The following is a 15,576-nucleotide window of genomic DNA, read 5'->3' on the forward strand; positions in this document are numbered from 1 at the left end:
TTCTACAGCCGCTCAAATTTCCAAATGAGGAAGTGGCGAGCAGAGTGTAGCTTCTAGCAGAGCGCTGTGGAGGAGAACAGTCTGTGGACTTCTGCTTTCTGCTAGTTGAGAACTTGACTTTGGTTTATTCTGGTTTTAATTGTTGCTTTTGTCTTCTCCAAAATAAGTCTGTCCTCCAGCGGTTCCTGTTCTCTGCAGAGTCCTCGTGGAGAGACCACCTCAGACCAGCCAGAGACAGACCAGCTGTCCTCAGCAGCGACACCTTCCCTGCTTTGAGCTGCTGCTCTGTCTCTGCACAGGAGCTCACACACCAACATGCTGACTCTGCACAAACACAAAGCTTTTCTTTGTTTGGCTGACGCCGACTTGCAGCAACAACTCAAGAATTATCTTCAATATTTCTTGATTTCAATCATGCAAAGAATCAGACTCGGACACAAGACATGAATGAAGTGAAATATAATAATATTTATATGTGGATAAAATCAGCAGCGAGCTCCGGGCTCATTCCTCCCGAGCGGTGGAGTAATGGTGATGGATAGCAGCACTGAGCCTCCTGCGGTGGGCCGAGGGAGGAGGGTTACATTCCGACACTGTAGAGACTTGTATGCAGCGATACACTTCTCACTTCCTGTCAACGATGAATGAAATGACGGCTGATGAATTCCTCCTCGCCCGCCACTGACTCACACGCCACAAACCCTCCTCACGAGACGTGAACGTGCTGCGACCTGAGTGAAACATTCTCCGATGCATCTGGAGGATTAAGGAGTCGTGAGCGGTGTCCACAGCACCGAGCCGGGTGGGCGTCGAGTTTACACCGAAGCCCAAGACCAGCGCTACCGTTTCCTCTTCACCCAAAGTGAACCTTTAGTTTTATAATCACAGAGGCTTCATGGCTCAAGTGTTTCCTTGAGCTTTATTCTTGAGCTTTATTCATTCTAGAAGGGTTGTTGGGCATGTCGGGCTCTCGCACAACACCGCCTCCCTTCATTTAAAAGAAGAAGAAGAAGAGAAGAAAGAAGTCTTCACACGTGAGGATCTGCTGTTGGCTTCTGGCTCATTCAGAATCCTCTCTGCTGTCAGCAGCTCTCCTCCTTACTGTCTAGAGCAGCGGTTCCCAAACATTTTAGGCCACGCACCCCCTTCTACATCCAGACCGGGTTCACGCACCCCCAATCCCCCCCCCCCCACACACACACACACCTTTAAAAAAAAAAAAGCAACAGAGCCGCATAAAAATCGGACGAATGAGAGAACAGTTTGCTCGCGCGTGGCGTTTGTTTTCGTGCCTTCGAAAAGGTAACGGACGTAACGTTACGAAGGTAACGGACGATTGGCCAGATTGGCCACATCTGTAGGCTCGTCTACTTGCAGAGAGTAAAACTCACTCTTCTTCACGCGACCGACCAATGCAGCCAGGATGTCTTCGGACAAAGCATCGATGCGCGCGACAGTGTTGTTGGACACCGGGATCACGTCCAACTTTTTCGCTTCTCTCTCTCCAATCATACATTCCACCATCTCTTTAACATTGTGTTCCCTCTCCACCACCGCCTCTCCTTCTCCCTATTACGCGGTCAGAATACGACCACAACACGCCGCCTGTCTCCGGCAGAAATGCGCTCATCCACGCACGGGAACAACACCGAGTTGTAATATATACCTCCATAACACCCCGCCACTCTCGGCTCATACCTCCCCAGCAACGAGGCACATCACCCGGTCACAATACCTCCAGAATGTCCCCCGGGTGAAATCCGGGACTTGGTTTTATGGTTCCGAGTGGCGGCGCTCACCCGTTGGCGCCGGGACGCGAGGTCTCCAGCCGTCCCCGCCGCGAGGCACCCGATCGTCAGGTCTTCAGCCCTCGGAACAGGCCGCAGGTCAATAACTCGTGGGTGGCGGGGCAGAGGCGAGGCAGATCACAGAAAAATAATAAAGACTAAAGTACAGCAAAGATATGCTGATGAGAAACGTATTTGTACGTCAAACACAAACGTAATCAGGGAGAAAATACGTTCGTGGTAAAACGTAATTGAGAATGCATTTTAGTTTTGGGGGAACGTAATTTTTAGGAGACAGGACTGCACCGCCATTACACTTTTCCTCTCGCGCACCCCCTAGAGGCAGCTCCCTGTTCTAGAACATCAACGTCTGACCGATCACAGGAAAGACTATAACATCCAACACACTGACGATAACCGCTGAATCAGTGCACATTTAGGAACGTGGTTATGGTGTCGTTGAAGTTGTGTCATTAAACATGAAATATAAGCTGATGGGTTTGAATATTATTGTTGTTATTGATATGAAGGATGCAGTGACTCTTGCATCCTTTTTCTATAATCTGGTTCAGACTTTAAACCATCACCAGCAGTGAAAGGAGAAGCACGATGTTAAACTGTCTGTGTTCGTGTCTCTTCTCCTTCAGCTGAAGACGAGTTCATGTGCAAGACTCCGGCCATATCGGACATCGTCATCCTGGTGGACGGCTCCTGGAGCATCGGACGCATCAACTTCAGGCTGGTCAGGACCTTCCTGGAGAACCTGGTCAGGGCCTTTTCGGTGGAGTTTGACAAGACCAGGATCGGTGAGGAGGTTCAGATTCCGGCTCAAAAGAACAACAACTATGCTTTGATTCTTTAAAGCACCTCGTACACTCTGTCGGTCCGCAGCATCTTTTGTTTTAAACTGTACTTGAGACACCAACGTTTGCAAGAACATGAATAAACGGATCCACAAGACTATTTGTCTGCGGTATAACGTTTCCTCCACATGACCGTGTGTGCAGGTCTGGCTCAGTACAGCGGAGACCCCCGGATCGAGTGGCACCTCAACGCTCACACCACCAAAGAGGCCGTGATCGAGGCTGTGAAGAACCTGCCGTATAAAGGAGGCAACACGCTGACAGGTACCCCCTAACCCCCCCCCCCCCCAGCCTCCCTCTGGTTATCCTGGTCCTCCGTACTCATCACAGTCGCCAGATAACGTTTGGACCAAAGATTCACCTCAGTTCGTCTCAGCTCGGCGTTAGAATGTTTGTGACCCGGCTGATGAGAAACGTGTTCTCATCAGTGACGGGTTCATTTTGCTGTTTTTAACTCACAGTTTTACTATAGAGCCGTCGTGAGGAGGTGAAGGTCTTCTAGAGAGCGAGAGAGCTTTGATGAGCCCGTTTCATGAAGCTCTGGTGTGATTCTCTGTGGTGAACCCAGTAATGGTACTCTGGTGATGACCAAGACCACCGGTCTGAGGCCACTGGTCTTGGTGATCTCGGTGGTCTCGGACCGCTTCCGAGGAAAACCTCGTGCCGTTTTGATCGCATTGACAAAATAATCTGACCCAGTTACAGGAAGTCAACCAAAACTATCCAAACAGATAATGATTAATGATTAATGTCCCAAATGGGACTAAAAGAGGCAAGTTGGCACCGATTGAAACACATTTCTAGCCAAAAGAAAGACGTGAAGGTAATGTTACAAAACGTGGGGAATTTGAAACTCACCTGGAAGAAAACACGAATGCTTTTAGTCCGGTTTATTTACAACGTGTCTTAGTGCTGCCTCTTGTGGCCGGAATGAGTATTACAACAACCACTTGCTCATGAACATTTCTCGACTGTAAGTACAGAGAGAATGTGATGAGTGGAGTCAGTTTCATGCAACATTCATACAACTTTGAAATGATTGTAAACAAACTGCCACGGTTACTTTCTTAAGTCGAGTGTTGGTCAACAAGTGGACCCAGCGGGGATGAAACATCAGCAGCGTCGTTACCGGACAGAACCGGTGATGTCACTCGTTAGAATAAACACTCGTCCAGCTGCATTGAGTCTTTGAGCCGAGGCGTCACTTCAGCCGCCCCTCAGAGGGGAACAGGAAGTGCAATCATACCGTCGGCCATTAACTTACTATCACAGCTGTTCTTTAAAAAAGCTTTTATGATGACCTCTCATTGTCTGATGTCATTTCAATTTGTCCAACAAATCATGTCAAAAATGATTTAGCACTGAATGTTGCTCCACGGTTCTCTTCTATTGTTCATGTATCTGTTGTCATGATTTTGATATTATATTATTTTTTGGGATATTTGTTGATGATATGAGATTTTCACCCTGAAGGTCTCTTTCTCTTCCTCTTCCTCTTTCTCTTCCTCTTTCTCTTCCTCTTCCTCTTCCTCTTCCTCTTCCTCTTCATCTTCCTCTTTCTCTTCCTCTTTCTCGTTCTCTTCCTCATTCTCGTTCTCTTCCTCTTTCTCTTTCTCTTCCTCTTCCTCTTCCTCTTCCTCTTTCTCTTCCTCCTCCTCTTCCTCATTCTCTTCCTCTTTCTCTTCCTCTTCCTCTTTCTCGTTCTCTTCCTCTTCCTCTTCCTCTTTCTCTTTCTCTTCCTCCTCCTCTTCCTCTTCCTCGTTCTCGTTATCTTCCTCGTTCTCTTTCTCTTCCTCGTTCTCTTCCTCGTTCTCGTTCTCTTCCTCGTTCTCTTTCTCTTCCTCTTCCTCGTTCTCGTTCTCTTCCTCGTTCTGTTCCTCTTCCTCCTCCTCTTCCTCGTTCTCATTCTCTTCCTCTTTCTCTTCCTCTTCCTCCTCCTCCTTGTTCTCTTCCTCTTCCTCTTCCTATTTATCTTCCTCTTTCTCTTTCTCTTCCTCTTCCTCGTTCTCTTTCTCTTTCTCTTCCTCGTTCTCGTTCTCTTCCTCTTCCTATTTCTCTTTCTCTTCCTCTTCCTCTTCCTATTTCTCATTCTCTTCCTCTTTCTCTTCCTCTTCCTCGTTCTCGTTCTCTTCCTCGTTCTCTTTCTCTTCCTCGTTCTCGTTCTCTTCCTCTTCCTATTTCTCTTTCTCTTCCTCTTCCTCTTCCTATTTCTCATTCTCTTCCTCTTTCTCTTCCTCTTCCTCCTCCTCCTCATCCTTGTTCTCTTCCTCTTCCTCTTCCTATTTCTCCTCCTCTTTCTCTTCCTCTTCCTCTTTCTATTTCTCTTTCTCTTTCTCTTCCTCTTCCTCTTTCTATTTCTCTTTCTCTTTCTCTTTCTCTTTCTCTTCCTCTTCCGATTTCTCTTCCTCGTTCTCTTTCTCTTCCTCTTCCTATTTCTCCTCCTCTTTCTCTTCCTCTTCCTCTTTCTCTTCCTCGTTCTCGTTCTCTTCCTCTTCCTATTTCTCTTTCTCTTTCTCTTCCTCTTCCTATTTATCTTCCTCTTCCCCTTCCCCTTTCTCTTTCTCTTCTCTTTCTCTTGAGTTCTTTGTTCTCACTCGGATGATGTGTCTCCTAGTTTCACCTCCTGCGCTGCAAACTTAAAGCAACGCTGAGAGCAGCAGCACACACTTAGAAAGCTCCTATCACCGAGTGAACCAAGGCTTTTAAACGAGTGTTTTCTTGTTTCTCTGCCTTTGTTTTGTTTCTCCTTCATTATTCTGGATGTAAAATACTCCGGAGCTTGCCTGCTTGTCTTCACGATGTGTTGCTCTGTATTTCAGGCGTTGTTTGTGATCGTGTCTCCGTGTCTCACCGGGTTCCTTTTCTCTGTGCGTGCACCAGGTCTGGCTCTGACCTTCATCCAGGAGACCAGCTTCAAACCCGAGGCCGGGTCCAGGCCCGGCGTTCCCAAGATAGGAATCCTCATCACCGACGGGAAGTCCCAGGATGACGTCATACCTCCTGCACGGAGCCTGAGGGAGGCCGGCATCGAGCTGTTCGCCATCGGTACGCTCAGACTTAACGATGCAGATCGACACGACTTCGTTTACGTGCACCGAATATTCCACCAATGTTCCCGTTTACATGCAGCCGTTCAGATTGAGATCAACGTAACACGACACCATGTCTCATCCTCATCGCTGGTGTGTTTAAGGGTTCGATGCCCGAACACGCTGTTTATCTCCTCTAAATACGGAGACAAGTGGAGCGCTGGGAGCCGTTTGTGCCGTTCTGCTACTTTGTGTCAAAATCTGTTTGAATCCAGAATAATATCAACACATCACACCTGTTTTAATTGTGTTTTGGAATAAGACAGATCTAACTTACTGTCATGTCTGGAGTAATAGAGGCCTATGAGTGCGCATGTAAACGTATTCATTGACACGGCATGAATTAAAACAGAGAAATGCTGCGAGACTTCGTTGATGCTAAAAGAATCCAAAGAGCAGTCGTAGAAAACTGGAAATTACAGATTGATGTATGAAGTCACATGTACGGAAGCCTTGAGAGGCAAATGATGAAGTCTGATTGAAATAGTCGTCCTCAGGAGAGAGAAGTTTCCTCCGAGTAACAGGTGGAGAAACCTCGTCGACTCCTTGCATCATCAAGAACTTCAAACACCTTTCATGACCACTTCCTGATCACTCTCTCTCTCTCTCTCTCTCTCTCTCTCTCTCTCTGTCTCTCTCTCTCTGTCTCTCTCTCTCTCTCTCTCTCTCTCTCTCTCTCTCTCTCTCTCTCTCTCTCTCTCTCCTCCTCCCCCCCCCCCCCCCCCCCCCCCCCAGGTGTGAAAAATGCTGATGAGAACGAGCTGAAGGCGATCGCGTCTCCTCCGGAGGAAACTCACGTGTACAACGTGGCGGACTTCAGCGTGATGAGCGACATCGTGGAGAGTCTCACCAAGGCCGTGTGTGACCGAGTGGAGCAGCTCGACAAGCAGATCAAAGGTTTGAGCGACGCCCTCCGGTTCATTGACAGAGTTAGCTTTGAGCTAACGCACCTCTGTAGTCTACAAACACACACACACAAGACAGGACACATTAACAACATCAGCAACAATATCAACAAAAAACCACAAGACTCCACAACATGAACACTCGTCATGCGTGATGGGTGCACGATTGGGTCATGTGACGCCTCTATGAACTCTTTAAATGGGGGAGGAGCCAGATCATTGATGACTTTGTACACTAAACTAACAAACAGCCGTTCAGCTGCTCAGGGAAACGATGTAGCAGTTAAATCTATTCAAGCTATTTTCTGTACATGGTCCCTTTAAACTTTACATATATATTTGGATGTGGGGATTTGAGGAAGGAGTTGAAGGAGCAGCCTCCTTATCTTTTAATTAAATAAATACAAATTAGAATAAGACAGAATAAAGTCAGTAAAACAGAGAGAAACCATCAGAGCGAGGTAAAAACATACTGCTGAGTTCCCTTTCGCTTGTTGCTCCTCTGCTCCCGCAGTGGGAGGAGAGCCGGCCCCCCCGCCCGGCTCCGTGGCGCCGCCCCGCGACCTGGTGACCTCTGACATCACGGCTCGCAGTTTCCGGGTGACGTGGACGCGCGCGCCGGGTCAGGTGGAGAACTACCGCGTGGTCTACTACCCGGCCAGCGGAGGACAGCCGGAGGAGAAGGTACCCGCATTGAACTCAGTGATCCTCGCTCTTCTGTCACTGTTCTTCCGCCACGAGGAACAATACCCAACCAAACGTTGCATTGAGTTGCATCACATCATGGAAGCTAATCCAAGCGGTTGAAGTGTTTCTCTGGCTGCTCTTCCATGACGAGAGGTTGTTTCTTGTAATTGTTGTGACTTTGCTGCTGATTTCCCAGCAGGTGAACAGAGGCCGATGTGACGGCAGCATTTGAATGAAGGCTTTCAGGGGTCAACTCTGCAGCCTGAAGGAACTTTCTCTCATAAGTTTCTCTCTTTGCATCGTTTACGGCAACAATCTGCAGAATCCTGCAATATGTTCTGCTGCGAGATCTAAAATAGATCCTCCGATAGAACCCCCCCCCCCCACACACACACACACACACACACACACGGTACTGTAATCTGTTATCTGAGCTCGTATTTTGATACCATTTTTTTTATCCAGTTTCTTTGATGTTTCTTGCGACTTGCAGCTGCGTCGGCCCCGTTCTGCCCCACTAGGAGGCTTCATCAAAGCTGATCTGATCTAGTTCCACTCAATTGAAATCTCTTTGGAGACGAGCTGGCGCGGTTTGTTTTTCTTCAAACCGTTCCGAATGAACAGATGATTTTGGGGCATTTTATGAAAGTCCCAAAGTGACTAAGAGCACGACATCGCAGCTCATTAACGCGATCGGAGGTTTTTTTCCCTCAAGTCACAAACTGTGAACACGGCAGACAAACGCACTTGTTTGTTAGAACCCCGACTCGCTGAGTCTTCTTGGAGTGTAAAGCAGCTCCGCAGCATCCAGACTGAGACGGGGTGTGCTCTGTCTTTCAGGTGGTCCAGGGGACGGAGAGCAGCGTGGAGCTGAACTACCTCAACTCTCTGACGGAGTACCAGGTGGCCGTCTTCGCCGTCTACCGCACCTCGGCCAGCTCGGCCCTGAGAGGAAGCGCCACCACACGTGAGTTTAGAGTCCCGAATGCAGTGAGGACAATGGGGGACACGCAGGTCCTTTAAAGAGGGATACACACAGTTCCTAAGCATGCTGGGAAATGCGGGTATTTGAACTTTTCTTACCTGACTTACGCACGTAGAGCTTCACCGAATGCTTTTATTATTTTGAAAGCTTATTTTGAAAGAGACTGTGTGCCAGTAACAAAACTAAGCGTTTAGCATTTTGCTACTAACGAGCTAACTTTAGCTGCTTGCCTCAGAATGGGCACTCAAGATGTTATGCATTAGTCCTGATCAGCTTCAGGGGAAGGCGAGAGGAAAAGTGTAATGGCGTCTGATGGTGTAATAACATTAAATATTTAAAAAAAATATATATTTTAATTTAAAAAGTGGGATTTTTCACAAAATAAAAACATGAATTATAAAAATCCCCTTTGTAAGATTTAAAATTAAACTGTCAGGTGGGACATCTGAAGCTATCAGTCGTAAAAGAGGAGAGAGAGAGAGAGAGAGAGAGAGAGAGAGAGAGAGAGAGAGAGAGAGAGAGAGAGAGAGAGAGAGAGAGAGAGAGAGAGAGAGAGAGAGAGAGAGAGAGAGAGAGAGAGAGAGAGAGAGAGAGAGAGAGAGAGAGAGAGAGAGAGAGAGAGAGAGAGAGAGAGAGAGAGAGAGAGAGAGACAGACAGACAGACAGACAGACAGACAGACAGACAGACAGACAGACAGACAGACAGACAGACAGACAGACAGACAGACAGACAGACAGACAGACAGACAGACAGACAGACAGACAGACAGACAGACAGACAGACCATAAAGGAATGAAACGTCATGTAATGTGGACTCTCAGCTCACCGATCGAGCAGGAGTCTCTGAATGAACACAGGTGATGCATGATGCGTCCTCCAGCCTTCAGACAGGACGCCCCCCGTGAGCTCTACTTCTGGAACCCGTCACGGGGTCTCAAACGCTGAACCAGGATTCCTGATGAACGGCGGGACCTCCTCCCCGCCGGAGGAGCTGCAGGTCAACCTTGAGACAAAGCTAATGGGGTTCGGCTGGACTGTTGCCACGGCAACGCGTGAAGCGTGACACCAAACGCTGACGCTGGTCTTTGTGGTGCTTCCTGTGCTTCATAGAAAACACAGGAAGCGAAACAGCAGAAGAAATGGAAGAGGAGTTGACTAGATCAGGATGATTTTATACAATTATTTAATATTCTAAATGAAGATTGTAATCGCACACTCAATTTAAAGCGAAGTGAATTCATTGAAAACAGTTTTAACAGCAATTAAAATGTAGACGAAAATAACATTTATTGGTCAAACCTTTCCTGACATTTAGATTTTATTTGAGCTTATTGAAGCTGAACGTCTAAAATAAAGTCTCAGAGCAGCTGTAGGCTTCAATCCTTTTCAAAATGAACATCTTAAAACAACAAAATGTCATTTTGATTTGAGATGTGATCCGTTTTATTGAACATGGTGGTGTATTTGTTGTGTTACGGTCTGTGCCGTGTGCTTGTGTTCCTGCAGTGGCTCTGCCGATGGTGAACGACCTCGAGCTGTTCGACATCTCTCACAGCACCATGTGGGTCCGCTGGAAGATGGCCGCCGGGGCTTCTGGGTACATGATCCTGTACGCTCCGCTGACTGGGGGAGAACCCGAGGACGAGAAGGAGGCGAGGACTGTGTGTGTGTGTGTGTGTGTGTGTGTGTGTGTGTGTGTAAATAGTGGGAACACCTTTATGTCGGAGCATTTCCACTCGTTGAACAACGTTGTTGAATTCTTTTCCCGGCCCGCGATCTGTTTTAACGAGTAACGTGACGCGCTGGTTTGTAATCCAAGTCATCGGTGGTTTAACGAGGTTTTAAAGAACATCACAGTCGTTGTCTTCGGCCCGACGGACGAGCGTTACAGGAAGTCGGTCAACCACCTGAAGTTGCTCTGACATGATGTCGTCGGAGTGGGCGGAGCTGCAGACGGCGTGCTGATTGTAACTTCGTGGCTTCAAAGTGCGAGTGCTTTGATGTCTTGCTGTTGTTCTCCTTTGCGTTCCGTATGTCGAGCACATCGTCCTTCCTCCTCTTCAGACTGATCGGTGAGGAAGGTGAGGCGGCTGAGAGGATGGAAGGAAAGAGGACACAATTGCTCAAATTGGTGAGAAATGCGAGTTCTGAAAAAAGCATAAAGATTGAATAATAAAGAGGTAAATTGTTGCCACAGCTACATCTTCTCAAGGCAGCGAAGTAAACAACGCGACAAACCCCGAGCTGCCTTTAAAAAACACAACAAGGGTTTAAAACTGTTAAATCACCAATCAGAGGACGAAAGATGAAGAAAAGCTTTCAGCTGGTGTCTGAGATCAAAGCAGAGAAAACTGAATATGAGGAAACACTGAAACATGCAGACTCTGCACAGACGAATCAGCAGCGAAGAAGACGAGGAAGAGGAGGGGAAGGTGTGAAGGGCACAGCCGGCCGTCTGGTTCCCTTTCCCACCAGAGCTCATTACGACCGTCGACACTTCCCCCTCCGGGCACAAACAATGAAACACTTCAGATCAGGATGATGCGTTCCAGCGGCGAGGAGGCGCTCGGCTCTGAGGCGCCGGAGTCCGGCCCAAAGCTGCGGCCTCCGAGCGGCTTCCAGCTGGCGTGGCCATGTGGGCACGTCGTCCGGGCCGGAAGCCAGAGGAAGTGGGCTTCAATGCTCACCGAGAGATGTGAACAGCAACGGCAGCATTCTGACTTCTTTTGAAGACTCGTGTCCCGAAAAAAACTGACTATTTTCCAAGAAAAGAAGCAGAAAGTGACGAGGACTCAGTGTGTGTGAGGGAGACCTCGTCAGAGGAGAAACATTCAGAGTCACACAGACCATAAAGCAGGGGATGCTTTAGGGCGGGGCTACGCAGTGATTGACAGGCCTCTACCAGAGACGTACACGTCTCAAATCAACCTAAAAGAAAGCGCTTAGGTTGATGTGACAGGTCTTTACATCAATCGAACATGTGAAAGACGATCTGTTTGATTTACCAACATCCACAGTACAAGGAAGTGGAACCAAATTAGATGTAAATAAACTGCAGCGAGAAGAGAATGCTGATGGGCGACGCAGGAACTCTGGACATGGATTTCTTTATTTCATCGGCATATTTCCAGGCGGTACACAGATCTCCCTCTGACAGTCTGCATCAGGTGTGAAGTGTGACTCTTAAGCTTTGGCAGGACATCATATTTCTCTCGGGCTTCCAAAAGGACAACGGTTTATTCATGGGCTGAGCAGACAAGAGGAGCAGATGGACCAACATTTGTCAGTGCCTCCGTGCTCCAGATTAGTGTGTGTGTGTGTGTGTGTGTGTGTGTGTGTGTTTGGCAGAAAGTGAAAGGTGGTAAAGTTCTGGGTTTGTGGCCGTAGTGTGTCAGCAGCTGTTTCACGGTTCAGACCGTGATCAGTGCGAACCACAGACTGTAGATCAGAAGTGGACGTAGTCGCGGTGGCGTCACCCATCGGCTCGTGGACTGATGTTTTGAAGCCTCGAGTTCGGCGATTTCACCATCGCCATCATGGATTACGGCTGTTTTTTGTAGCCAGTGAACAGGAAGTGACCATATATGGACTGAGGAGGAGCGACGTACAGACGCCGTATACGTCTCTGGCAGAGACCTGTCAATCACTGTAGCCCCGCCCTAAAGCATCCCCTGCTTTATGGTCTGTGTGACTCTAAATGGACCATAATGTACTAAATGAACATCACGCTGTATTGAAGAAGACTTGAAACTAGAGATTGAGACATAAACTCATGTTTACAATGTTTACTGAGGTAATAAATCAAGAGAGAAGTAGAGTCATTTTCTATAGACTTCTATACAACCAGAGGAGTCGCCCCCTGGTGGACACTAGAGAGAATGCAGCTTTAACACAGAGGTTGCCGCCTGGTTAGAAATTAGTTTTACATCTGAATCACAAAACATTAACTGAGAAACACAAAGAGAGTTCTTTGTCACTCGGCAAGAAGGAGGCTGACTTTAACAACAAGACCTTTTCCTTTTTAAAAACAGTTCCAAACTGTTTTACAGGAACAACAGTGATGAAGGGAGTTTCACCATCTACTACATTCTGTTTCTACCTCTAGCTATATGTCACATAGATTTAAAGGGTCCACCTGCTGAAGGTTAGAGGAAGAAATCCACAGCCACCTAAAAACCCGATGTAATGTGATCACAGCTTGATTCCACGCTTGTCTGGACAGGACTGTGGATGACAGGAGGGATGACAGGAGGGTAGATGTGCAGAGAAGTATGTGACGACATGACGGATGCATGAGAGAAGAGATGAAGACTTCAGCTGGAAACACGACATCCTGTCTCTGCTGAAGGAGCTTACCTTCATGCTGTGTGTGTGTGTGTGTGTGTGTGTGCAGGTGAAGGTGGAGGACTCGGTGAACGAGGTGGAGCTAGAAGTATTGACTCCGGCCACAGAGTACACGGTGACGGTGTACGCCTTGTACGGAGAGGAGGCCAGCGACCCCATGACCAGCCAGCAGACCACATGTGAGTCTCACACACACACACACACACACACACACAGTCTATACACTGATAAACCAGCGACAGAGAATCAGTCATTTATTTGCTAAGATTAAGAATTCCATTAAATTTCCCTCAAATGTTCCCTGGAATGCATTCCATCTGTTTAATAATGCAGCAGAAGGAAGGTCCGACCTGCTGCAGTGCAGTGAGAGGTGTAGACGGACGCTGCTGTCCACAGGGGGCGCCAGAATCAACACCGCATGAAAGTTCCTCTTCGTAGCTTCAACAAAGTGCTTCAAATCGTACTTGGCATTCAAAGTAACCACAGAACGCTGTTTTACACTTCAGCCAGAGTCCGGTTCATCACGTCGTTAAAATTGCTCAGAATCAGAAATCGTACAGTTTTATTTTATTTATTAAAATGCGGACGTGTCACCGCTTTGTGCAACAACTGACATCAGTTCTCCTCTTGAACTGGATGACCTGCAGATTGAATCCATACGCGATGTGTTACGATGCACTCGAGTTGAAAGCAGACAGCAGATGCATCAATGATATTCTTATGTCGTGTTTCCTTCGCCGCGTGTTGATGAGCAGCCGCAGCAGAAGACACCAGACTGGTCGCTCTGCCGTGTTAACTAATCTTCACAACATTTAGATTGTGATGAAGTTGAGAGATTGAACATGGTACTGGTTGCTCCTTGGAGTTCCTAATGAATCAGCTGCATGCCAAGACAAACGTCCTCTGGAGGATGCAGGCACGATCTATGAAAGTGGAAATAATGATCTATTGTGTTGTTATTGAACCGCCTGTTTGCTTTTAATAGTCGAAATCAACAACGTGTTCTCAATAAATAACCGTGTTTCATGCGAGAGGTTTGGATTCATGGTCCCGTTTATTGTTTCCTCACAAAGTTTATACAGTTAAAGGCAAAAGCGATGCTTGAAAAACATACTTAAAAATCCTTGAATTTCATTTGATGTCTGTATGAAAGCTGTTGAATGTCCACACTCTTAATGTATGAAAGCATGAAAGACAGACGTACATATTCACCTGTACTTCTGTAGGTGGTATAATATAATACATCGCACACACACACACTTAAGATGAACCGAATTCTGCCCTGAACCTCACATGCAGGTCTTCATGTCCTCTGAAGGAGGTGGGACTGGAAATGTCGAAAAGTCGAATTGGTCCTCACAAAGATAGAAATACAAACTCTCACACAGTCTCACTCATACAGGAAATATGGAAACCAGCGTGACGCCGTCAATGAGCTTCTCCAACTGTTGAAGAAATCCAATTCCATTAAATTGCCGACGGACTGTTGGAGCCTCTGACTCAACGCTCTGCGCACGTTTCATCCAGCGCACGACTCGGACCGACTCACGTCCGTGTGACGGGGAACCGCACGGCCCTCAAGGTTCCTGTCGGAAGCTCAGTCCTGCTTCTGAACGTCTGAACTCAGCGAACGGGCGACGGAGAGGAAGCAGCCGCATTCCTCTCGCTCTGCTTGAGGTCAAACATCCGCCGCTGCGATTCCGTTTCTGTTTTTTGTCGGATCGCGTTCCAGTCACGTCGCGGCACGTTCCTTTTATTTCTGCCCGACACAAAACTGGCAACCGGCCTCCAGCTTCCCCTCGACGTGCTCGATGGTCCCGTTTCCCCCCCATGCCCACTCATCATGGTCCGATGACGTCCCCGTTAGAGGGAGACGGTGGTTGTTCATGGGGGGGGGGGTCTCTCTCAATTCACTTTAATTCCCTCCATCTATGCAAGCAGAGCTGTTGGTGTTTGCGTACATTCGGTGCTCCACGATGTTTAGCATTCACTCGTTCATTCATGAAGTCGTGACAGGATCCCAGTCTGAAGACGTTCTGATGTTTCAGTTTATGTTCCTGGTTTCTGAGCTGCACTGATCACAGTGTATTTATATCTTTTCTCCTTTTTCGTGTTCTTCTGATGCATCTGGACGAGTTTAATGCGTTTTCATCACTTAGTGATTGATTCAGACGCCGACTCTCCTCGTCCCTCATCTCATCCGGTTTATTTATCCGTTGTTTCTGTCATTGTTGGGACACAAATGAGCTTTAATGATGTCCGCGGTGAACAGAGGCTCGGCTGCAGAGAGAGAAGAGAATATATAAAGAAAGCAGCACGATGGAGATTTAAGCTGAAGGCTCTTTCTTTAATAAATCCCACTTCATATTTGCCGTGATGACTACGAGCTGCTTTTACTTTGTGCTTTTAGAGTTAAAAGGTCACAACATCAGACAATCTGCAAAAATATAAAGGTTGTGTTCATTCTTTGTTCTTGCTTCCATGATCAGATCACTTTCAGGCCGTTATTCAGTCTCGGCTCTTTGTCTGCAGGTGTTTGTTCTCTGAACGTGTCCTCGTATGAACTCCAGACATTGTCCAGCGTTTCCCTTTCACACGTGAAACAGGTTCAGGTTCCTTTTATTTGTACCCGTAGGTAGACGGCATCCATCTGGACAGACATTACAAACAGCACAGACAACAAGACAAACATGAGGAAAGTACACAAGGCTAAACACCAGTCAATCAATCAGTCAAATCAATAAGTGCACAGGTTTCTATCGCATCTGTGCACTGTGCTATGATCTGTTCACCTGCGTGATGGCTGCTGGAACAAAGCTGTTTTTATAGCGCTTTGTTCTGCACCGTGGGACCCGATACCTCCGTTTAGAAGGAAGAAGCTGAAACTCCCTGTGCAGAGGGCGGCAGTCGTCCTT

The 15,576-nt window shown here is 47.4% G+C and overlaps 1 protein-coding gene across 4 annotated transcripts in view; it reads left to right on the top strand.

The window, feature by feature from the left end:
- The window catches only part of col14a1b (collagen, type XIV, alpha 1b), a 104,723-nt gene that overhangs the window by 28,503 nt on the left and 60,644 nt on the right, over nucleotides 1-15,576 (top strand). For all 4 annotated transcript variants that reach the window (XM_079288043.1, XM_079288044.1, XM_079288045.1 and 1 more), the window contains 8 exons: nucleotides 2,435-2,593; nucleotides 2,795-2,914; nucleotides 5,531-5,695; nucleotides 6,475-6,636; nucleotides 7,159-7,328; nucleotides 8,172-8,298; nucleotides 9,824-9,969; nucleotides 12,711-12,840. In XM_079288043.1, coding sequence (XP_079144169.1) covers nucleotides 2,435-2,593; nucleotides 2,795-2,914; nucleotides 5,531-5,695; nucleotides 6,475-6,636; nucleotides 7,159-7,328; nucleotides 8,172-8,298; nucleotides 9,824-9,969; nucleotides 12,711-12,840 — 1,179 coding nt within the window. The remainder of the gene's footprint in view (nucleotides 1-2,434; nucleotides 2,594-2,794; nucleotides 2,915-5,530; nucleotides 5,696-6,474; nucleotides 6,637-7,158; nucleotides 7,329-8,171; nucleotides 8,299-9,823; nucleotides 9,970-12,710; nucleotides 12,841-15,576) is intronic.

Source organism: Melanostigma gelatinosum (genome assembly GCF_949748355.1).
Source record: "Melanostigma gelatinosum genome assembly, chromosome: 17".
NCBI lineage: Eukaryota > Metazoa > Chordata > Actinopteri > Perciformes > Zoarcidae > Melanostigma > Melanostigma gelatinosum.